Source organism: Elephantulus edwardii, unplaced genomic scaffold (genome assembly GCF_000299155.1).
Source record: "Elephantulus edwardii isolate Elephantulus edwardi_28Jun2011 unplaced genomic scaffold, EleEdw1.0 scaffold00031, whole genome shotgun sequence".
In the NCBI taxonomy this organism is placed as follows: domain Eukaryota; kingdom Metazoa; phylum Chordata; class Mammalia; order Macroscelidea; family Macroscelididae; genus Elephantulus; species Elephantulus edwardii.
In genome coordinates this window covers 10,034,635-10,054,106 of record NW_006399781.1, presented here as the reverse complement: position 1 = coordinate 10,054,106, position 19,472 = coordinate 10,034,635, and the positions used below count along the sequence as shown (strand labels likewise).

At 43.3% G+C, this 19,472-nt stretch overlaps 1 protein-coding gene across 1 annotated transcript in view; it reads left to right on the top strand.

The window, feature by feature from the left end:
• Positions 1–2,948: 2,948 nt before the first annotated feature.
• LIPH (lipase, member H) overlaps positions 2,949–19,472 on the top strand; it is a 51,626-nt gene continuing 35,102 nt past the window's right edge. Inside the window, exons 1-6 of the mRNA XM_006884164.1 lie at positions 2,949–2,955; positions 4,302–4,354; positions 6,189–6,204; positions 6,504–6,871; positions 8,373–8,481; positions 18,730–18,831. Coding sequence (XP_006884226.1) covers positions 2,949–2,955; positions 4,302–4,354; positions 6,189–6,204; positions 6,504–6,871; positions 8,373–8,481; positions 18,730–18,831 — 655 coding nt within the window. The remainder of the gene's footprint in view (positions 2,956–4,301; positions 4,355–6,188; positions 6,205–6,503; positions 6,872–8,372; positions 8,482–18,729; positions 18,832–19,472) is intronic.

Genomic DNA, 19,472 nt, shown 5'->3' with positions numbered 1-19,472 from the left:
GAGATTTCAAGGCCTCTTTAAACTTTGCCCTGCTATTTGAGCTTCTTTTTTTCCTTTTTATTAAACTTTATTAATTTTAATGAACATTATAGAGATTTTGGATTTCCATTCATTCATTGTTGCACTGCTATTTGAGCTTCTTCTCATTCTATTTTGCAACTTCACCAGAAGCTTTAGGTAAATACATACATTAACCCGAGAATGAAGGGTACTCCGAGGCCCAGAATGAGAAAGGATTGATTCCTGGATGTGCCAGGTAGATCCATGGAGAATAAGAACGCAGGATCAATGGACTCAAAAGTCCTCTTGAAGTCGAGACTGATGTCTCCTAGGGTATTCGTGGCTTCTGTCAGTCCATTGCAAGTTACCAGTCTCTCTCTGCTGTCCACCTTCCCACCCACCCACACAGCCAAATGCCCATTTGCAGTGCGGGGCATCCTCTCCTCAGGATTCTAAAGGGTCATCTCTAGCTTAGACTTATAGAAATTGCTTTTTGCTCAAGTTCACCTCCTACTTGGCTGTTATTCTTTTATAACCAAGCAAGGTGTCTGGGAGGAGATTTAAGCAGAGTTTTAAGTTATTCTTAGGTGATTGAAAATTATGCAGCCTTAAAAAAATTATACACCTGTACTAATTCTTGTGTTATTGTGTCTGGATACCGATGTCGAGCAGAAGTTTATTTTCTTAACTTTAATTTAGTTGTTGTTCTTGATTAAAGCCTTACAAAACATTGCAAACCTAACACCATGCTTCAAAACCCAATAACTCCAAATTCTTTTTATTTCTATCCCTCTTTTATCTTTCACAATTTAATCACCAGTTTATATTTCCAATGCCAGTTCCCTTTTTTAGTAGAACTCTTTTTCAAAAGTTGTGATTTGAATAAACATTTACAAATAAATTGATTTTTCATTTCCTTTCATACAGCCTCAGCCCCACCTTTCCTCTCCCTCCATTTCATAGTGCATACCCTGTTCAGGTTGTTAGAAGTCTTAACGTTTCTTCTACTTTCCCACCTCAGGATTCACAGCCTCCCTGCTTTTCTGCTTGTCACTGCTAAAAACTCACCCTGTTTCTTCTTTCTGCTTGAACTTTTAGGGAAATAATTTAAATGTGCAGAAAATGTACAAGAGTAAAAATAGTACATGTTGTTGCTGTTGTTGTTATGTGCTATCAAGTCACCTCCAACTCATACTGACTTTATGTACATTTAGTGCAATAATTTCACCTAATTTAGTGTCCTAATTTTGTTAATTTGCCTAGTAATAATTAAAGTCTTGTGTGAGTTTTTTCTCCCTTGCCATTACAGGATCTAGAGGCTACAATGTATTTATATATTGTTGTTATTGATTGTTATACATTGATACAATGTATTTATATGTGTGTGTATTGTTGAGTCACCTGCAACTCATAGCAACCTTGTGTACAAATAGCCATAAACCTTGCTCTATTCTGTGCCAATCTCACTGTCTCCAACATACCTACCCCCATTACCCCAGTCACTGACTCAATCCATCTCATTGAGGGTCTTCCTCCCTTGCACTGGCCCTCCACCCTCCCAAGCATGATGTCCCTCTCCAAGGACTTGGTCCCTACTTGCAACATGTCCAAAGTATGTCAGATGAAGCTTCAGAATCCTTGTCTTCAAGGAGCACCCTGGTTTAACCCTCTCCAGGATGAATGTTTGTTTTCCTAGCAGGCCATGGTGTATTCAATACTCTTCTCCAGCACCACAGCTCAAAGGCATCAATTCTCCTTCTATTGTTCCTAATCATTAAAATTTACATATTATGTCTCTTTAATCTAGACCATTTCCACATGAGAGTGCATATATGTCTGTGGCTGACCTTTTTAAAGGTTGTCATTGTTGTGTATTGCCAAGTCAGAATGGACTCATAGCTGACCCTCCAAAGAGTTTTCAGGCAATAAAATGCGCTGGAGGAAATGGCCCATTTTTCTCCTCAGAGCAGCTAGTTGTCTTGAACCACATGCATGTCTTTGGGTTGACAGCACAATTCCCTACCTCTAGACCACCTAAGGTTGTTCTTCCTCATATACCAGTCTTCTTTTTGTGTTTACTTTTCTCTCATGGCCAGGTTCAGCGTCTGCATTCTCCACCAGGACACTGCTTTGGGGCTTTTGTGTCTTTTTCCAGGTGTCACAGTCAGAAGCCCATGGTTCCCACTTCTCACTAGAGATGAGACTTGTGATCACCCCAGTATGGGGTCCACTATCTCCACTGCATCCTCCTCTGCTGTGTACGACTCATAGCAACCCTCTGTGCAGTTTCTCAATCTGTAAGTCTTGAATGGAGAAGATTCTCCATCTCTCTCCCATGGAGCGACTGCTAGATTTGAACTGCTAACCTTTTTTTTTAAACTGCTAACGTTTTGATTAATAGTTCACCAAATCACTAATAAGCAGTCTTTGTTGTTGTTGATTGCCATTAAGTTGAGTGCAACTCATAGCGACTCTATGAACAAAAGACCTTATGCCTTTCTATAATTATCATAGTTTCTCCAAGTTCATGGAGTTCCCAGAGGCATGTGGTTTAGGAAATGGATGCCACTCCTGCTTCCAAACCTGCCCTACAGCTGAGAGCTCCACCAAACACTGTTCACATTGGTAGACAATTTTTTGATACCCCAATGACACAAGGTTCAGCATCACAGCAAACTCAGCTTAACCTCAGTACAGCAAATTGACAAGCAGTGATGTACAAAGTAGAAGAATGTTCTTCTAAAATATAACATGAGTCTCACTTAGCTCAAGTGTCGTCAAGTCGAATAAGACTCATAGCGACCCTATGAACAAAAGACCTGAGCTCTGTTCTATAATTCACACCATTTCTTTATAGTTTATAGAGTTCCCAGAGGCAGGTGGTTTAGGATGAGCATGCCACTCCTGCCAAACCTGAATCAGTGTGGAAGCTCCTCCATACACCGTCCATGATGGGTAACCATCGTGGTGTTTGACACAGCTGTGGCACATTGATAGGCAACTCCAAGTTATTCAGTACAGCAAATAGATGACTGCTGTACCACTTAAGGAATGTTCATTCTCATCTTAATAAATTTGGCCTGAGGGCCCTATGGAATTTTAAAGATACATCCAGCAAGTGCTGCTGACTATGCTTCACCCTTGGGTCTTTATCAACTGCAACAAAAGTCCGGGCCGACTGACGCCCACTTGTAGAGAGAAAAAAACCAATAGCATAACCCAACATCAAAGAATATAGCTTTCAATATTGATTGCATTACTAAGAACACAAACCAAACCCAAACCAAGACTTTCCTTACGTGACCCCCATTAAGACACAAGAAACGGGACTTCTAGAATGGAGCCACTGCACAGAAGCTGCCTCCAGGCCAGCCACAGACTTCACCCATCACTACGGAAGTTTAAAGACACACACAGCAAATTCTGTTGACTATCCCCCACCCTATTCTCCTTCTCAAACACCTCTCACCACCTAGCTTTAGCATCTGTTGATGATTCCTCTTGCCTAACCAGTCTTTACTATTAAGCTTATAAAATGATGAATTTCAACACCAGCACCACCTCCAATTTTACCAGGCTGTATCATCCCTTATGCAGAAATTCTCCCTTTCTTTGTTTGTCAACAATCTCTCTTTATTTTGTTATTAAGTTGTAGGTTCCTGCTTTCCCCCAAAGTCTACAATCTGTCTTCACCATCTTTCATTATTTAGATGCTCAGATAGTCTCAAACACGGTCAGTGTTTCAAGCCCATGTGTCTTTGTGACTTCTTTTTAGGCATTTCTTTTACATTTGGTGGGGCGGTCACTGGCAGCGTCCATGGAAAGTTGCACTGCTAACCCAATGGCAGTACCTCTTTGCTGGTTCAAATCCACCAGTGACTCCATGGAAGAAAACCAAAAACCAGCCTTGGACACCAACAGAGGGTCGACTATGAGTTGGTCTGACTCGATAGCAATTAGTTTACTTTTGGCATCGCGAAATGTTCCAGTAGTATTATGCCCTGTCTTTTCCCTCATTTCTTCTAAGGCTATCCTGGTAGCTGTTGAGCTGAATGAATGCTAGAAAGTGATGTTTTAAGAGCAAAGGAGCAAGTGCAAGGAAGACCATGATAGTCACTAGTTTCAAGTATTACAGAATGGCCTGTGGTAGCACACGTCAAATTCTCTGCAGTTGTTGACACTAGAAAGAGGCCCTTGTACAATAGAGTTGTTCAAAAGGGAAGAGGCTCTTTGTACCACAGAGACTCAGCTGACTCTGTATCCTCATTGATACTTCTGATATGTGCTGGGCTTTGCGAAAGACACACAAGGCAATAAGGTACTATTTCTTTTTTTTCTTTTTCTTTCTATAATTATATTTTATTAATTTTCATAAACATTTACAGAGATTTTGGGCTTCCACTCATTCATTGTTGCACTATTCTCTCTACCCTCCTCCCAGTTTGTTCTTGTCCAAATGCCACAGTGCTTGTCAAAGCCAGTTCTGATTAATCTTCTTTGTCAGTGTGTCCTTTGCCATTCCCTATCACTCCTCCCTGAGAGAGACTTCACCCTGAGTCATAAGGAAAAGGGGACGGCGTATTCTCTTAGCTACTTCCTGCTGAAAAGGGACGCTGTGGGTTTCAGGGTGAAGATCTTCTCTCACTACTCTAAAGGGCCCCTTTGGCAGTAGGAAACACATAGACTATTATGGAGATTGATTTTGGAATTCAGATGCACTCTTATTGATTGTGCTTGGCTGTACATGTACATATCCTTCAAGATGTATCATGGGGGTGTTGCAACCTAGAAGACACAAATTTGACTAACAAGTTATAAGTACATGAGTCCAAAAATTATGGAAAAGTAAAAGAAAAGATTCTTTCATTGTTTTACAAACACTCCCCCAGGTCCCCTCCACCATGCAGCCCTCGCTCTAGTCTCCTGTGATGACAGAAATACCCAGTTACATCTCTCTTTTAGATGGTTTTCTCCCTCCTCTGTTTCAGTGCAGTATACATTATTGAACCCATCTTACTCAGTCTCTCCCCAACCCCAAGGACAGTCCCATTCTACAACAGTGGCATCATGTAATATTTGTCCTTTTGTGACTGGGATATTTCACTCAGCATAATGTTCTCCAGAGTCAACCATTTTGAATAATATTGCATGAGTTCCTTGTTTTTTAATGCAGCATAGTATTCCATTGTGCGAATGTACCACAGCTTCTCTAGCCATTCGTTTGTTGATGGGCACTTAGGTTGTTTCCAACTCCTTGCTATTGTGAACAAAGCTGCAATGAACATGGGTGTGCATATATCTGCTTGGATGTCAGCTATGGTCTCTTCAGGGTATATTCCCAGTAGTGGAATTGCTGGGTCAAATGGTATCTCTATTTGCAACTTTTTGAGAAAGCGCCATACTGCTTTCCACAGGGGTTGCACAATTTTACACTCCCTAAGGTACTATTTCAAGTCAATTATGCCAGGTGTCTGGTGGCTCATACTCACCAGGTGACATAATGAAGAAAGGCCTGGCAATCTAATTCCATAAAGATTACAGCAAAGAAAACCCTAGGAAGCAGTTCTGCTTGTACACAATTCATCATTAGATGGAACTGACTTGACGGTAATTTTTAAAAATCTCTACTAGGGAGGGAGCTCTGGTGGCCTAGTGGCAAGAAGCTGCTCTGCAATCCCAAAGACACACAGTTCGAGGCCACCAGCTGCTCCACAGGAGAAGGATAAGCATTCTCCTGTGTGATTAACTACCTCTGAAAACCCACCAGAAGGTCAGCTATGGGTCGGTTCTGACTCCACAGTACACAACAATAATGACTGCTATAGGATAAGCACCAGGATAGACCCCTGTATACGTAAGGGACCATGATGCAATCCTGAAAGTGTTTTCAGTGTGTTGACAATGTGATGCATAAAAGGGCTTTTGGAATTCTGTGGGAACAGTAATTACAGCTGGAAAGGCTGGGCAGGCTTCACTGAGGTAACGTTATGAGTTAGAACTTGACGAGGGGTCAGATTAGGGAGAACATTTAGGAAATAACATGTATGAAATCCTGGACATCACTCTTCAAGAGCTCTGACCCAGATGTGACTTTGCAACTTTGTGCAATTGGGCCAAGTCCTCTGTTAGGTGTGTTGTTGTTGGTAAGTGTTATAAAGGGACTCAAAGTGCCCTTCGGTGCACGAAACTGCCTTGTTGTTGCAGGTCCCGTCTCAGTCTATCTCCCTGAGAATCTTTTTTGCTGACCCTCTACTGAGGGGTAAAGTTGTGGGTAAAAGATGGCTAATCTCCTCCTGTGCCATTATTGTCTCTGAAAACCTGCTGGAGTCAGCTCTGGATAGATGGATCATAATAACAAACAGCAACTACTTTACTGAGCCTGGGACAGGAGCTAGGTGTTAAAAGAAGCAGCAAAAAAAAAATCCAGCAAGTATGTGCAACACTCTTGTCTGATACCCCAAAATGATTGAGCTGTCCTGATGCCATGTAATTTTTTGTTTCAGACACAGATGAAGCATGTTCTACATTCACCCAACTGAGCTTTCCCAGTGCAGTGGTGGGTACCGGGCTTCGTGTGAAGCTGATGCTCTACACACAGAGAAACAAAACCTGCGCTCAGACCATCAGCTCCACGGCCCTGGGGCACTTGAATGTGACCAAGAAAACCACCTTCATTATTCATGGATTCAGGCCAACGGGCTCCACTCCCGTTTGGATGCAGGACTTAGTGGAAAGTCTGCTCCTTGTAGAAGACATGAATGTGATCATTGTTGACTGGAATCGAGGTGCGACAACTCTGAATTACAACCAGGCCTCTAAAAACACCAGACAAGTAGCAAGCATCTTGAAGGAATTTATTATTCAGATGTTGGTAAGAGAAACATTCCCTTAGATAATGCAGGTCCAAACAGAAGCGGATCCATTATTTGCAGATTTAAAACCAAGAGACATCTGCTGGGAGCAGAGGGGTTGTTTTGCAACTCTGAGTAAGTTCTTAGGTGGCTAGAGTGAAGGGTTGGGGGTTAAACTAATAGGCTTGGGTGTACAGGTTGTGCACTGTGCCAAGGTGCACATCTCAGGAAGCTTCATTGCTGTCATAGGCAGTGGAGAGTCATGATGTATTATCATCCATTTTCCAGTATGCCACAGTAAAGTGTCCTGAGCAGGCCATCATTTTCTAAGTTACACAAATGTATCTTATGGTTAGGAGAGGGTGTTTCCAGAAGCTTCCTGATTTCAACACCTTGATCCTTCTTTCTCAGCTTCTATGACTTCCCCCCTTTCCCTGGGAACTGTCAAAAGATTAGTGACCAGATTTTCCAAAACCAAAATGAAACACATGGTTGATGAAGGGGTTGCTTTTTTGCTTGTATAATTTATATTTTTAGGCCTACAAAAGCTAAACCTTGAATTTTATTGTGATGTACTTCATGAATTATCTCTTTTATTTTAAAAAGAGAGTATAAAATGGCATTAAATGTGGACCATTTCAGAGAAAGTCTGACCTGGTGGTCATTGTGGCTATGAGTGGCATGGTTTTTAATCTAAACTGTCCATCTAAGCCACAGTTGTAGGCATTGAATGTTAAAATGGCACCTGGAAGGGTGTCGCAGCAGCCGATGGGCGATACAGTCCACCACGTTCCTGTCTTGGCCTGTCTCCTCTTACTATAGTGACTTCATTACTGAGCCAGGAGGGGCATAAGGGAACTCATCAAAATGTGCTATTGCTCCATTCCCAATTTTGAATACCTGAAAGACTTTTCAGTTTGGTTTCTAGCAGGAGGATGAATGTAGACAGTGACATAAGGGTTAATACACTGGGCAGGAGAGACAGGCTGGACTTGAAGCCTGCTCCCCCACTTCCCCAGCTGCCTACCTTGGGCAGCTCATTGAAACTCTGAGCCTCAGTCCATCATCTATATTGTTGTTAGGTGCCATTCAGTTGACTCTGGCTCATCACAACCCTTTGAATCAAGATCTGAGCCTTGCCCTATCCCAGTCCTGCACCATGATAATTCTCTCCACCATGCTCAAGACTGTTGTTGTAATCTTGGGTCTCTCCATCTCACTGGGAGTCCTCTCTTTCCAAGGCCTCCTGCCTTTCCCAGCATGATGTCTTTTTCCAGGGATGAGCCCCTCTTGATAACATTCCCAGTCTGTGAGATGAAGTTTCAACATCCTTGCCACCTCTTCACCTATAAAACAAGAATCATATTTATTACTTCTGGGGTGCCATGACATTTTTATGAGATAAAGGATATAAGGCTCTTAGAAATATTTCCCCAATGTCATTAGCTAGGAAATTTCTGCATGTGTTGTCAATTCGTTGCCCTCTCATAATTCATGGTGATGTATCTTTTGGAATTCCAGGTAGAAGGAGCTTCTCTTGGTGACATTTACATGATTGGAGTAAGTCTAGGAGCCCACATATCTGGGTTTGTTGGAGAAATGTTTGACGGACAGCTGGGGAGGATTACAGGTAAGCCTTCTGTAAATGGGCGTGAGGTAGGTGGCCTGGGCAGGTGCTCATGGGAGAGCACATGAAGGCTTTCAAGTCCGTGTGCCTGAGCTGTTCTTCCCATTACAGCATCTCTCTAACCATGTGTCCTCTTATGCAAACAGGAAGTCATGATAATATTGACTTTGTCTTGTTGTATAATATGTGGGGGTAAAAAACCTTGAACCCAAAACAGACCCATTGCTGTTGAGTCAATTCTGATTCTTGCCAGTCCCACATATTGTTGTGTAGACTGCTCCATAGCTTTCCTTGGCTGTGGTCTTTACAGAAGCAGATTGCTAGGGCTTAAAAATTTTTTTTTATCCATTCATTGTTTTTTTTCTTCCCTCCCCTAATCCAGTCCCTTTCCCCAAGTCCACTTTGCAATGCACCTCTTGTTCTAGACTGTCTTCATACATATACACCTAAGCATATATCCTTTTCGAACTGCGCTTCCCCTCATCTGCTCCAATGCATGCTCCTTAGGTTAGGTAATTGCCAGGGTTTTTCTGTGATGTCCTTGCATGGGTTTGGGCCACCAACCTTAGGTTAGTAGTCCAGAATAAATCACTTGCACCATCCAGGAACAAGACACTTTGTTAACGTTTTTATATGTAATTTTAAAATTTATATATAGAAAAGAAATGGTTTCTAGAAAATATTGCTGATGATGCAATTTTTTCTTATAACCTGAAAAATCAGCTATTTTCCCATAGGAATTTTCTCCCCTTGCTCAAGTGGGTACTGTTTGCTCCTTTTCAGTCAGTGTAGGTTAGTTTTAACGATGTGCCTAATACCCGTCATCCCTCAGACAGAGCGGGAGTCTCATGACAGGAAAACGAGATGGGAATTTGGATGGCTAGCGCTCACTCTCTGAATATCAACTTGCAAGCCAAAACAAAATTAAAATACTCAGAAACACAGCAGGTCGAACCTCAAACAAAGACGGCCTTGCTGGGTCCTCATACTGTGTGTGTTTGGCACCTTTCCACAACCACAATAGGAGGGACCCAAGGGGCTTTCAGAGACCCCAGGCCCCTCACATTTGTACCTTCTCCATGATCTGTCCCTACACTAGGTGGTTGTTGTTGTGTGCGATCAAGTCAGAACTGACTCATGACTGACCCCTCAGCAGCTTTTCAGAGACTGTAACTTGCACATCTTTCTCTTGCAGATCTTTCTTTCTCTTGGTAGAGCCAAACTGCCTGCCTTTGGGTTGCTATTCTGGCAGTACAACTCCTTACCCACTAGGTTATCAGAGCTCCCTTACACTGAGGCAGCTGCTTTACACCTGGGAAATCTGGAAGGTAGAAGTGTATGGAGGGAGGACAAAGGTAAATGATTCAAACCAATCACATTTGGGAGAAAAACTTTAGGGACCATGAGTCTGGACATGCCAGGCCATGTGCCTTAACTTGACAGGTAGCGCTGGACCAGTCACTCTCTGTACACACACACACACACACACACACACACACACACACACACACAGTTGATTAACAACTCCTGTCGCCCTGATCCTTAAGATTGTATTGATTTTCTCTTATGTTTTTCCTCTTTTGTCCTAAACAACCAGGCTACTCTTATCTTTGATTCTCCAACAAAAGCAAAGTTCTTTTTTAAGTTCAATAATTTAGTATTTTCACTATTATGTGTTAGAAAACTAATGTGTCCTTATATTTCAAAATCCTCCCCTCACCCAGCTACTCCCACATCTGACAGGTACAAAAGGACAGACAGCTTGAATTTACCTGTACCCTTTTTACCTGCTGGGAGTCTGTCTTCTGGAGGTAGCATGTGTCCTGGTAGTGAGTTGGAAATTCAGCCAGTCCTCCAAGAATAGGAGAAGCAAAAGCACTTTTTTGTAGCACTTTCCATGCTGTTTCCATGGCGTAACCACTGTCACCTTGGCTGATTGCAAGATGCCAACACAACGTCACTGACCACAGAGTTTGGAAAGAGAGTTTCACACAGAGCACACACGGCCTTAGCGCTGGTGGTCTTCAGCTACCACTGCCTCAGTTTATCTGCCCCCATGTGTCTAGCAAATCTATTGCCTTGGGTTCTTTGCCTGGGAACAGCAGCGTACCCTCGCCTGTCACCATGGAAACCCCCCACACTGGCCTTCCTTCCACTCTCTGCTCCTTAGTTCTCTTCTACAGCTTGGACTTGACCAGTAGTGAGTCTGTGGCCACAGTTTACTGTCTCCACTGCCAGGACCGGGTGGTTGCACACATTTTGTTCTGTTGTACACACGTTTGGGGGCACAGATGAGAACTCTGAAACTTGGCCAGAGGAGCCAAGAGGCTGAAGGTGACCAGCAACTCCCTGATGATAATATCAGTATTGTATTAAGGGATTACTTATTGAAGCAATGCCCTGGGTGGTGGCAGAACCAGACTTGAGCTGATGAACAAAGGTGGCACATTGCCGGGTCATTGGACCTCTAAGGCCACCTGCTAAATGCTACATAGTAGTGATCTAGTCAGCACAAGTTAGCTAGCAGTAAGCAGCCGTGCAGACATATTTAACCCCCAAAAAGCCTGCTTTTCTGCTCTTCATTGCTCGAGGCTGAATCTTACAACCTGGCATACCCCCACTCTTCTATAAGGTCCCTGAGGACCCGGAGCAGAGGCATCACAACTAAGTTGATGAGTCAGACATCACTGTTGCGGATGGAGGCACAGGGCACAGCAGCAGGAGAGGTAAACAGAACAAAAGGCCTTATTTGGAGAAAAAGACCAGCATTCAACAAAACCCCCACCAGGGAGCGGGGCCAGTACAGCAGACCGGCCAGGAAGGGTGTTCAGGGCCCCGTTCTGCTTCTTCATGTGATCCGATAAAGTCAGGAAGTTCTGTTAGTAGTCTGGCTTATAGTCACTACAGCACGTCCTGCCCTGGGGGGTTAAAACATCCACAGCCATTCGGTTGTGGGAGACTAACTTATTCCTGTGGGCAGTTTCAGTACTTAATAACCGCAAATTCTCTCTGTTCTTGTTCAGGGATTATTTTCAGAGCTTCAGTTTACCTTGTCACTTGTATTACTTGTATGGAATCAAGGGAAGGAACAAAAACAATCATACTAGTAGGAAACATTGGCTTTACGGCTTTTCAAGACTCTGAAAATTTGCTTTTTCCTCCCCTTTCCAAACTCATTATTGATGTGTCAGAGATGACAAGGATGGTGCAGGATAGGACAGGACTCAGATCTGTTGTCATAGGGTTGTTCTGAGTTGTACTCAGTGACACCTAACAACAACAGCAATGGGTAAGGAGTTTGAGTGCCAACCCAAAGGTAGGTGGTTCAAATCCACCAACTGGAAGAAGAAAGATGGACAGTCTTCCTGTGTGATTTGCAGCCTCTGAAAACCTGCTGGCAGGTCAGCTATGAATCAGTTTGATGCAACAACAATGAGTTTAAGTTTTTAATCACAAGCCAAGTCAAATAATGCACACTTCCTCCTGCACCCTCCACAACTTGCTACATACTCTAGGATTTAATTTTACTTTCTTTTCTTTTTTTTTTTTTAAATTTTTTTTATTTTTTGTATGCGTGTACCGTCAAATCAGATCTGACTGGTACAGGAGGAGATTGCCCCTCCTTCCCCGGCACAGCATCTGGTGGACTCGAACCACACACCTCTGGGATTGTAGTTGTAGCTTCTTGCCACTAGGCCACCAGAGCTCCCAATTTTACTTTCTTTTCTATTCTGGCACAATCAGACAATCTACTTTAAGACAAAACTGCTTCTCTCTCTCTCTCAATTCCCCTTTAAAAAATCCTTAGTACGAGCCCTGTTATTTCTCCCCTTAGCCCGAGAAGGTAGCACACAGCCTCTCTGCCTCCTCTGACTGGTGAGCAAGTTCTGGTTAGAGTCTCCACATTCCAAAACAAGGCGTTAGTGCTTTGAGAACAGGAGTTGCCCACAGATCCAACAACTTCTTGTGAGGTGGACTGCATCAGACCTGTGGAGCAGCTCCGGAAGACATTAGCGATCAAAAGGGAAGAAAAGCAGAGTAAGGCCAGACTTACAGTTGGAAAGACAAGTGGTTAGTTAATAACTGCCCAAAGGAAAACATCTTTCCTTTCTATTAGGATCACACCAGTGGATTTTCTTTGGGTGTGAAAACAGCAATTGTCTTAGACATTTTCCTTGACAGAAGGGCTACGTGTACTATACCGTCCTTTAGAGGTCACCAGAGGTTTATGAGAAAAGCTACCTGTTTTGCCGTATGGCAGAAATGCAAGCTTTTGTCCTCTTGAGCTTTGTGTTTTATCCAGCGTCCATGTCTAAGGTGAACTGTGAACATTATGGCCCTTTGTGGAACAGGGTGGTGGGTTTGCATCTTAGGCTGATCAGCTCCAGCACCTCCAGAGGAATGAAGTAACAAATCCACCTCTATGCGGTGACCCACAGCAAGACCTAAGAGATGATTCCCCTTCCTGGCACCAGGTCCTGCGGCATTTAGAGGCCCCTGCCATTTTGCCAACATCTGGGCAGATATGTTTCTGATGCTTGTAATGTGACTGGATTATGGCTGGGAGAACCCTAATCTGGCATATAAGGGGTAAAAGCCCTCAGTGGAAGTCAAATTTATTGACCTCGCACACTTGGGCAGCATGTTGGCCAACCCTATCAGGGAAGTTTTACCTGTTACTTCTGTGTCCCTTTTTGTATGTGCCCAGGATTGAGGTGGATGTTTGGGCATTTTTGTACAATAGCCACAAAAATCACTGTCCTTTCTTGCTATGCCTCTCTCTTTGACTATCTTCCAGTCAGCCTGGCAGTGTGGAATTCTTGTTTCTGGTGGATGCAATGGAAATGTCCTTAGAAGTTGCAAGATTTTAACTTGTGCTCTAATGTCTTCTCTTTGGTTCCCCAGGAGGGAAAGCAGTGAAGAGGCTGCTCCATGAGAACACATCAGCGTCCAAGGTTTTTGTTTTTTTTTGTGTGTGTGTGTGTGAGTGTACCGTCAAATCAGATCTGACTGGTACAGGAGGAGATTGTCCCTCCTTTTCCCGGCAGAGCATCTGGTGGATTCGAACCGTATCGTCCAAGGTTTTGAGGCAATCCCAGTTGTCCCGTCCCAGGGATCCCCTTCAGACCTTGCCTACTATCTTGCACCGCTCCTTATGTCCTTGGCCATTTCACAGAGCTGGTGCACAAGCTACAGTCCAGCTGTGAATATCAAGGGGCCAGGGCCTGGGCCCACTGGTGATGACCACTTACACAGCTTTTAGCTCAACCTGTTGACTACGTTGGCCTGAGTCAATTTCACACGTGCTGGGCAGGGCCACCTGTGTACCAGGCCTCTCCTGGCCATGGGACTTCTTCTTTAGCAGAGAGAGGAGGTGTCTCTGGCAGCATGCTGGCTGGCCTGTGCTGGGGAGCGGGTGGTCATCTTGCTATGGAACCCTTCCCATATCATATCCAGTATTTCCACTTGTATAACCGATGCTTTCACTTTCCCAAGAGCTACCTGTTCTTCCTTGACTTAGTTTCCAGAGACATTTTTTTAAATTAGTCTGTACAGTAGTCTTAGGCACTGTGAGAAAGGAGATATATGCTCTATACTAGAAAGATCTTCAGAGGCCTGTATGTCTTTTAGTAATCGACATTGGGGTAAACTTGTATCCTGTTATAGTTTCAGACAACACACAGGTTTATGCCACCATCTGATCCTTGGTTGTTTTACCAACCTTCGTGGTCCCTGAAATTTTCAGGGGTTTATAGCTCATCTTTCCCTATTAACATGGTATTATCAATGTAGACCAACCAATAGGTATAGGGAAAGAAAAAAAGAGTCAAATCCTTAGCAAACCTATCACACCACAGGGCTGTGCACAGTACCAAGAATGTCCATTGCTGCCCCTCCTGAGTGAAGACAAATTAGTCTGGAGCAAACGGGAGTAGGAAGACGCTAGAGCACACATTAGCCAAGTCGAATGCAGCACATGTGCCTGGGTCTCTGCTAACAGTTTCTGACATTATGTTTATGACTCCTTTTCTATTTTCACCTGCAGCTGAAAGTCTCCCATGAGAATCTACCCCTTGGTATATTCTCTGATCAGTGTGTCCTTGCCTTTGGAAGCCCAAGCAGTTTCAAGGTCAAATGCATTCTAGGAATGGATTTTCTGTGGGAAACTTTCAAGTGCAGGTAAAACTGTATAGCTTTAGTTTGGTGACCAGGTCTCCCCACCACCTCTAATCTCTAGGGATTGGCAAAGTCCATCAAGAGGCAAAGGGTATTTCTTCAATGGGCGGGGTGGTAAGACCCAAAGGGCAGGATTATTTTCCAGGCTTCAGTTTCTTCTAAGGTCAGCTCAAAACTGTAGCTGGTTTCTTATCTGTTTTTTTTTGTTTTTGTTTTGTTTTTTAAGTTTGCAATTTATCTTGTTAATTATGTCTCCAAAAATTGTGTACAGCCACTTCTTGGGATAAAACAAAACTCTTTTACTTGACCCTACAAAGTGAGTCCTGCTCTCTTTCACCTCATCTTGCACCTTCTCTCTCTTGTTTTAGTACTTTAAAAAAAATTGTCTTTGTGTAAAGGTTTATAAATAATTTTGGGTTTTTTAAATTTAAAAAATTTTATTGCATGTGAATATGCAAAATTTTAAATCTTTATATTTCTTACATATTGATTTTTCTTAGTCTATAGACATTTTGTTTTATAACATTAATCACTATTTTTCCCCCTTTTCTGCAAAATCTTTAACTGTGGCAAGCACAAATGCAAGAAGCTTCAGGTTATAACTTGTCACAGTCTGTCCACAACAATGCCACAGCCTGTCCACAATCTCTCCACCACCGCTGTCACTGGGGTCTCAGTTACACAGCCGTTGATGATTTGCAAGACCATGTGTCTGCAGTTAAGGTAGCTAAAGACCAGCAGAAAAGTAAGCTAGAAAAGCCAGTTTTTAAACTACCACCGCAGCCCAACCCCTATAAATTACTATTGATTAAAATAATTAGTTACAATCTATGATCAACCCACTTTTTCTGTATTGCCATTCCCTTCACCCAACATATCTATTTATTAGTTTTTATTCTCTTTTCCCTCCCTTTCCATTCCTGTTATCTCTCCAAGATTGATTTTGTCTGTATGTAAACCTTTCTCCATGCTTTTATAATAGTGGTCTTATACCAGGATTTCTTTTTGTGACTGGCTTATGTCCCCTGGTATAATTTGTTCACGATTCATCAACCTTTCATGGATTCTTGAACATTTTTCAGTGGTGCACCATTATATACCACAGTTTCTTTAGTGATTCATCCACTGATGGATACTTGGGTTGTTTCCAACTCTTTGTTACAAACAATGCTGCAATAATTATAGATGTGTATTTATTAGTTCATGTCAACATTCTTACTTATCTTTCTTAATATCCTCCCTGGACACCTGCTATGAGGTTCCTATCAGGGGATTCTCAAGGAGCTTTTAGATGGTCAGCCAGCCAGCAAGGTTCCATCAGCCTTTTTATTTTCTCACAACTCCTTTCAACTTCCCTGAGCCACAAGCTGTAAGCTGTGAGCTGCATGTGGGCTCTGCTGGAGGTGAGGCCATCTGTGCAATCTGTGCCTTGCATTTCTGCAGCAGAAAAGTCACTGTCTCGCTCTGTTGGCCATGGTGGGAGTGAAGCTCCTTTCTCTAACTTCGACTGCAGATACCCACATGGTGCTGCTACCTAAGAAATGGGAAGATAGGGATAGGGAAAGGGGAGAAGCAAAGGGACAAGAGGCTCCTCCACAGACATCCAGGAGCTTCCCTAGTCCTGTTGCTCCTTCCATTTCTCCCATGTGTACTATCGATACTCTCATGACTTGAGCACTAGAGAGAGTCTGGGGGCAATACCAGGTTGAGCCAGGGCTCCAGGTTTGGTGGCAGGGCAGTGGTAGTGTGCTGCCTGGTGAGTAGATAGTCTTTTTGATTGACCTACTGTTGCTGATGTAAACTGGGATTTTCATTGTTAAGTTTTTAGGCAAGAAATGGTGCTGTCTAATGTGAGGGGGAAGAGGCTTCCCCAACAAATTCCTTCCAAATTTTGCATTTCCTATGCCATGTTGTGAATATCCTGTAGGAAGGGGTGCGTGGGTTTCGATCCAGTTCCTCCCACATCAGTTTCAATTTAAAGAAGAACAAAGAAGAGGAGAGGCTGGGTAGTAAAAAAGACAGATAAGAACCAGAGACAAACACTGCAACAATGAATGAATGGAAATCCAAAATCTCTGTAAACGTTCATTAAAATTAATAAAATAAAGTTTAAAAAAAGAACCAGAGACAAACACAAGAGTGTTCCAAGAAAGCAAAGAACCTGAAGCCAGCTCATGGCTGGTGTTTTGGAAGCCCCTTGGTAGACTGAACGCTGTCCTTGAACTCTCAACAGGGTTTAGATCTATTGTTCATAGGGTCGCTATGAGTTGTGTTCGACTCGATGGTGCAACAACTTGGTGGACTCCAACCTCTTTCTGTTGACAGCTGAGCACATTACTATACCATCTAGGGATTCGTAAAAGAGCTTTGGGAAAAAAGGGATATAGAGGGAATGAATTCCAACCAGGAAAGTTGAGACAAAGATCTCATGTTGGACATGACATCAGAGGACGGGCTGTAACATCTGAATTAATAGTTAGAGAGTTAAAAAAAAAAATAAATCATCAAGCTTCCTTTATTCCAAATAGATCTCTTTTGGAGCCTCTGACTTTCAATATTTTAAAAATGTTTATTTTAAATTCTGTATTTTGGAAAAAAAAAATTTGTATTTTGGGGTTATAGTGTCATAGGAGTTGTTCATTCTTTCTCCAGCTTCTTCTTTTTTTTTTTTTTTTTTAAACTTTTTACTGGCCCATGATGTACAATTGCCATGGGGTTTTTTGTTTTATTTTTTTCGATAAACAAAATGTTCTTGTTGACTGTCTTCCTTTTCCGCATCTTAATGGAGAACTTAAAGAGAATAAAATCACCAACCAAGTTTAGTACTGATTTTTTTTCCCAGTTCTTCAATTCTTGCGTGTACTTAGCAAACTGATCCATTCAAGTTCTTTTGTGCTCTCAAAGCCTCTCTTCTGGCACTCTCCAGCTGCTTCCTAGTGATGGGAGGATCACCAGCTAACACTGACCAAGGGCAGAGCATCAGCCCAGGCGTCTGTGGGATGGATTAAATCTGCAGGATCAACTTCCCCTTTACTACGTCCCTCTTTGAACCCTGACCTGACCAGTGAATTTCACCCTTTGCTACTGAGTTTGCTAAACACAGTTTAGTGAAACCAAGACCACAACAGCTGGAGATGGACTGTATGACACTGGTAAAAACCCTTGATCTCCCAGTGTCTCAGTCCGTTCACCTGTAAAATGGGACTACCAATAGCTATCCTGCCTTCTTCACAGACAGCGAGGATCAAATGAGCTGGTATTTAAGAGTGAAATGTGAAACCGTAAAGTGCCAAGTAGACATAAGAGTTTTATTAACAAGAGGGGAGGGGTTGTAAGGTTTATGGGTCATCAAACACAGGATAAAGATAAATATAGTCTCTGCTTCTCCCCACTCCCTTAAGTTGATGTTGACTCAGAACCAACCCAAGCAGAGCCTCGAGTGGGTTTACGGAGCCATCACACCACGTAGGAGTAGACTGCCCATCTTTCTCCCGGGGAGCCACTGATGGATTCTAACCATGTGCCTACGGGTTGGCAGCACAGTTCCTTGGCACAAAACCCCCAAACTCAGCACCATAGAGTCATAACCCATTCATCGCTGACCCTCCACTGCGTTCTGAGACTGTAAATCCCGCAGGAGGAGATTGCCCACTGTTCTTCAGAGCAACTGGGGGATTCAAGCTGCCAGAGGGTTTCAGCAGTGAAACACTCTACGAACTTTGCCACCAGAGCTCCCTATATACACGCCAAAGGACTTTTCCCTCCTGAAGAGCCAGTTTATCACCCCCCTTCTTGTTCCCCACATGTGTACACTGTTGGTGTTAAACTCTATACACGGCCTGCCCACTGATACCTGCGTGCATCTCAAGGGGGCACTGCCAGGGCACCGTCTGCACTGTGGGAAAAGGCTGCAGGGTGGTGGGAAAGCGTCCTGACAAAATAGGAAGGACCGTGAGGGCTTGCCCATCTGGGGTGCCCTGCAGCCTTGGAGGTTGCTGGTGGGGAGCAATCACAAGCCCCGCTGCAGGTGACTCATGGCGTTGGGCGGCTAAGCCAACTCTGCTTTCCTTCCAGGTCTCGACCCTGCGGGCCCTTTATTCAATGGGAAGCCTCCACAAGACAGATTAGATCCCGGTGACGCGCAGTTTGTTGATGTCATCCATTCCGACACTGACGGTAACATTGGTAACATTCCTGCACCGCTCTGTCAGTGGCCTCCCCTCGCCCCATACTCCTATGGAGTCTCCCCTGGGGCATCGTCATGTAGGGGCAGATCAGCTTTCTCCAGAATCCATCGCTTCCTGCTGGGCAGGGCTCCAAATCCACAGAAACACTGGAGAGAAGTTGGCTTAATGCAGGCACACAGGCTAGGTCTCTGAGTTGGAGGTGTTATCTCATCTATTTTCATTTTTAGAACAATCACTTAGTGATGGTCAAGTCAATGTGTACAAATGTTTTCATTTGTGGCATTTCTTATTTGGGCTGGGTCCAGGTCATGGAGTGGGACTGAAGTCAAGAGTGGGTTGATATGGTTAGATGTTTGGGAGAAAACCTGGAGGAAGAGCCTGGGGTGACCAGGGTGGATAAGCAGGGCAAATATTTAATTGCACATCTATTTTCTGATATGGCCACCTGAAAAGCCCCTGAACATCCAGCCTCTCATGGACTCTCTGGTGCAGTTTTGTTCTGGAGCAAACTTTGCCTTCTGAATCTGTGCTCCTGTGATGGAGATAATAAAATAGTACAATTTTAACCGCAACATTACAATACCACTTAATGCTGGATGGAATAGAAAAATAATAATAATAATAATTATT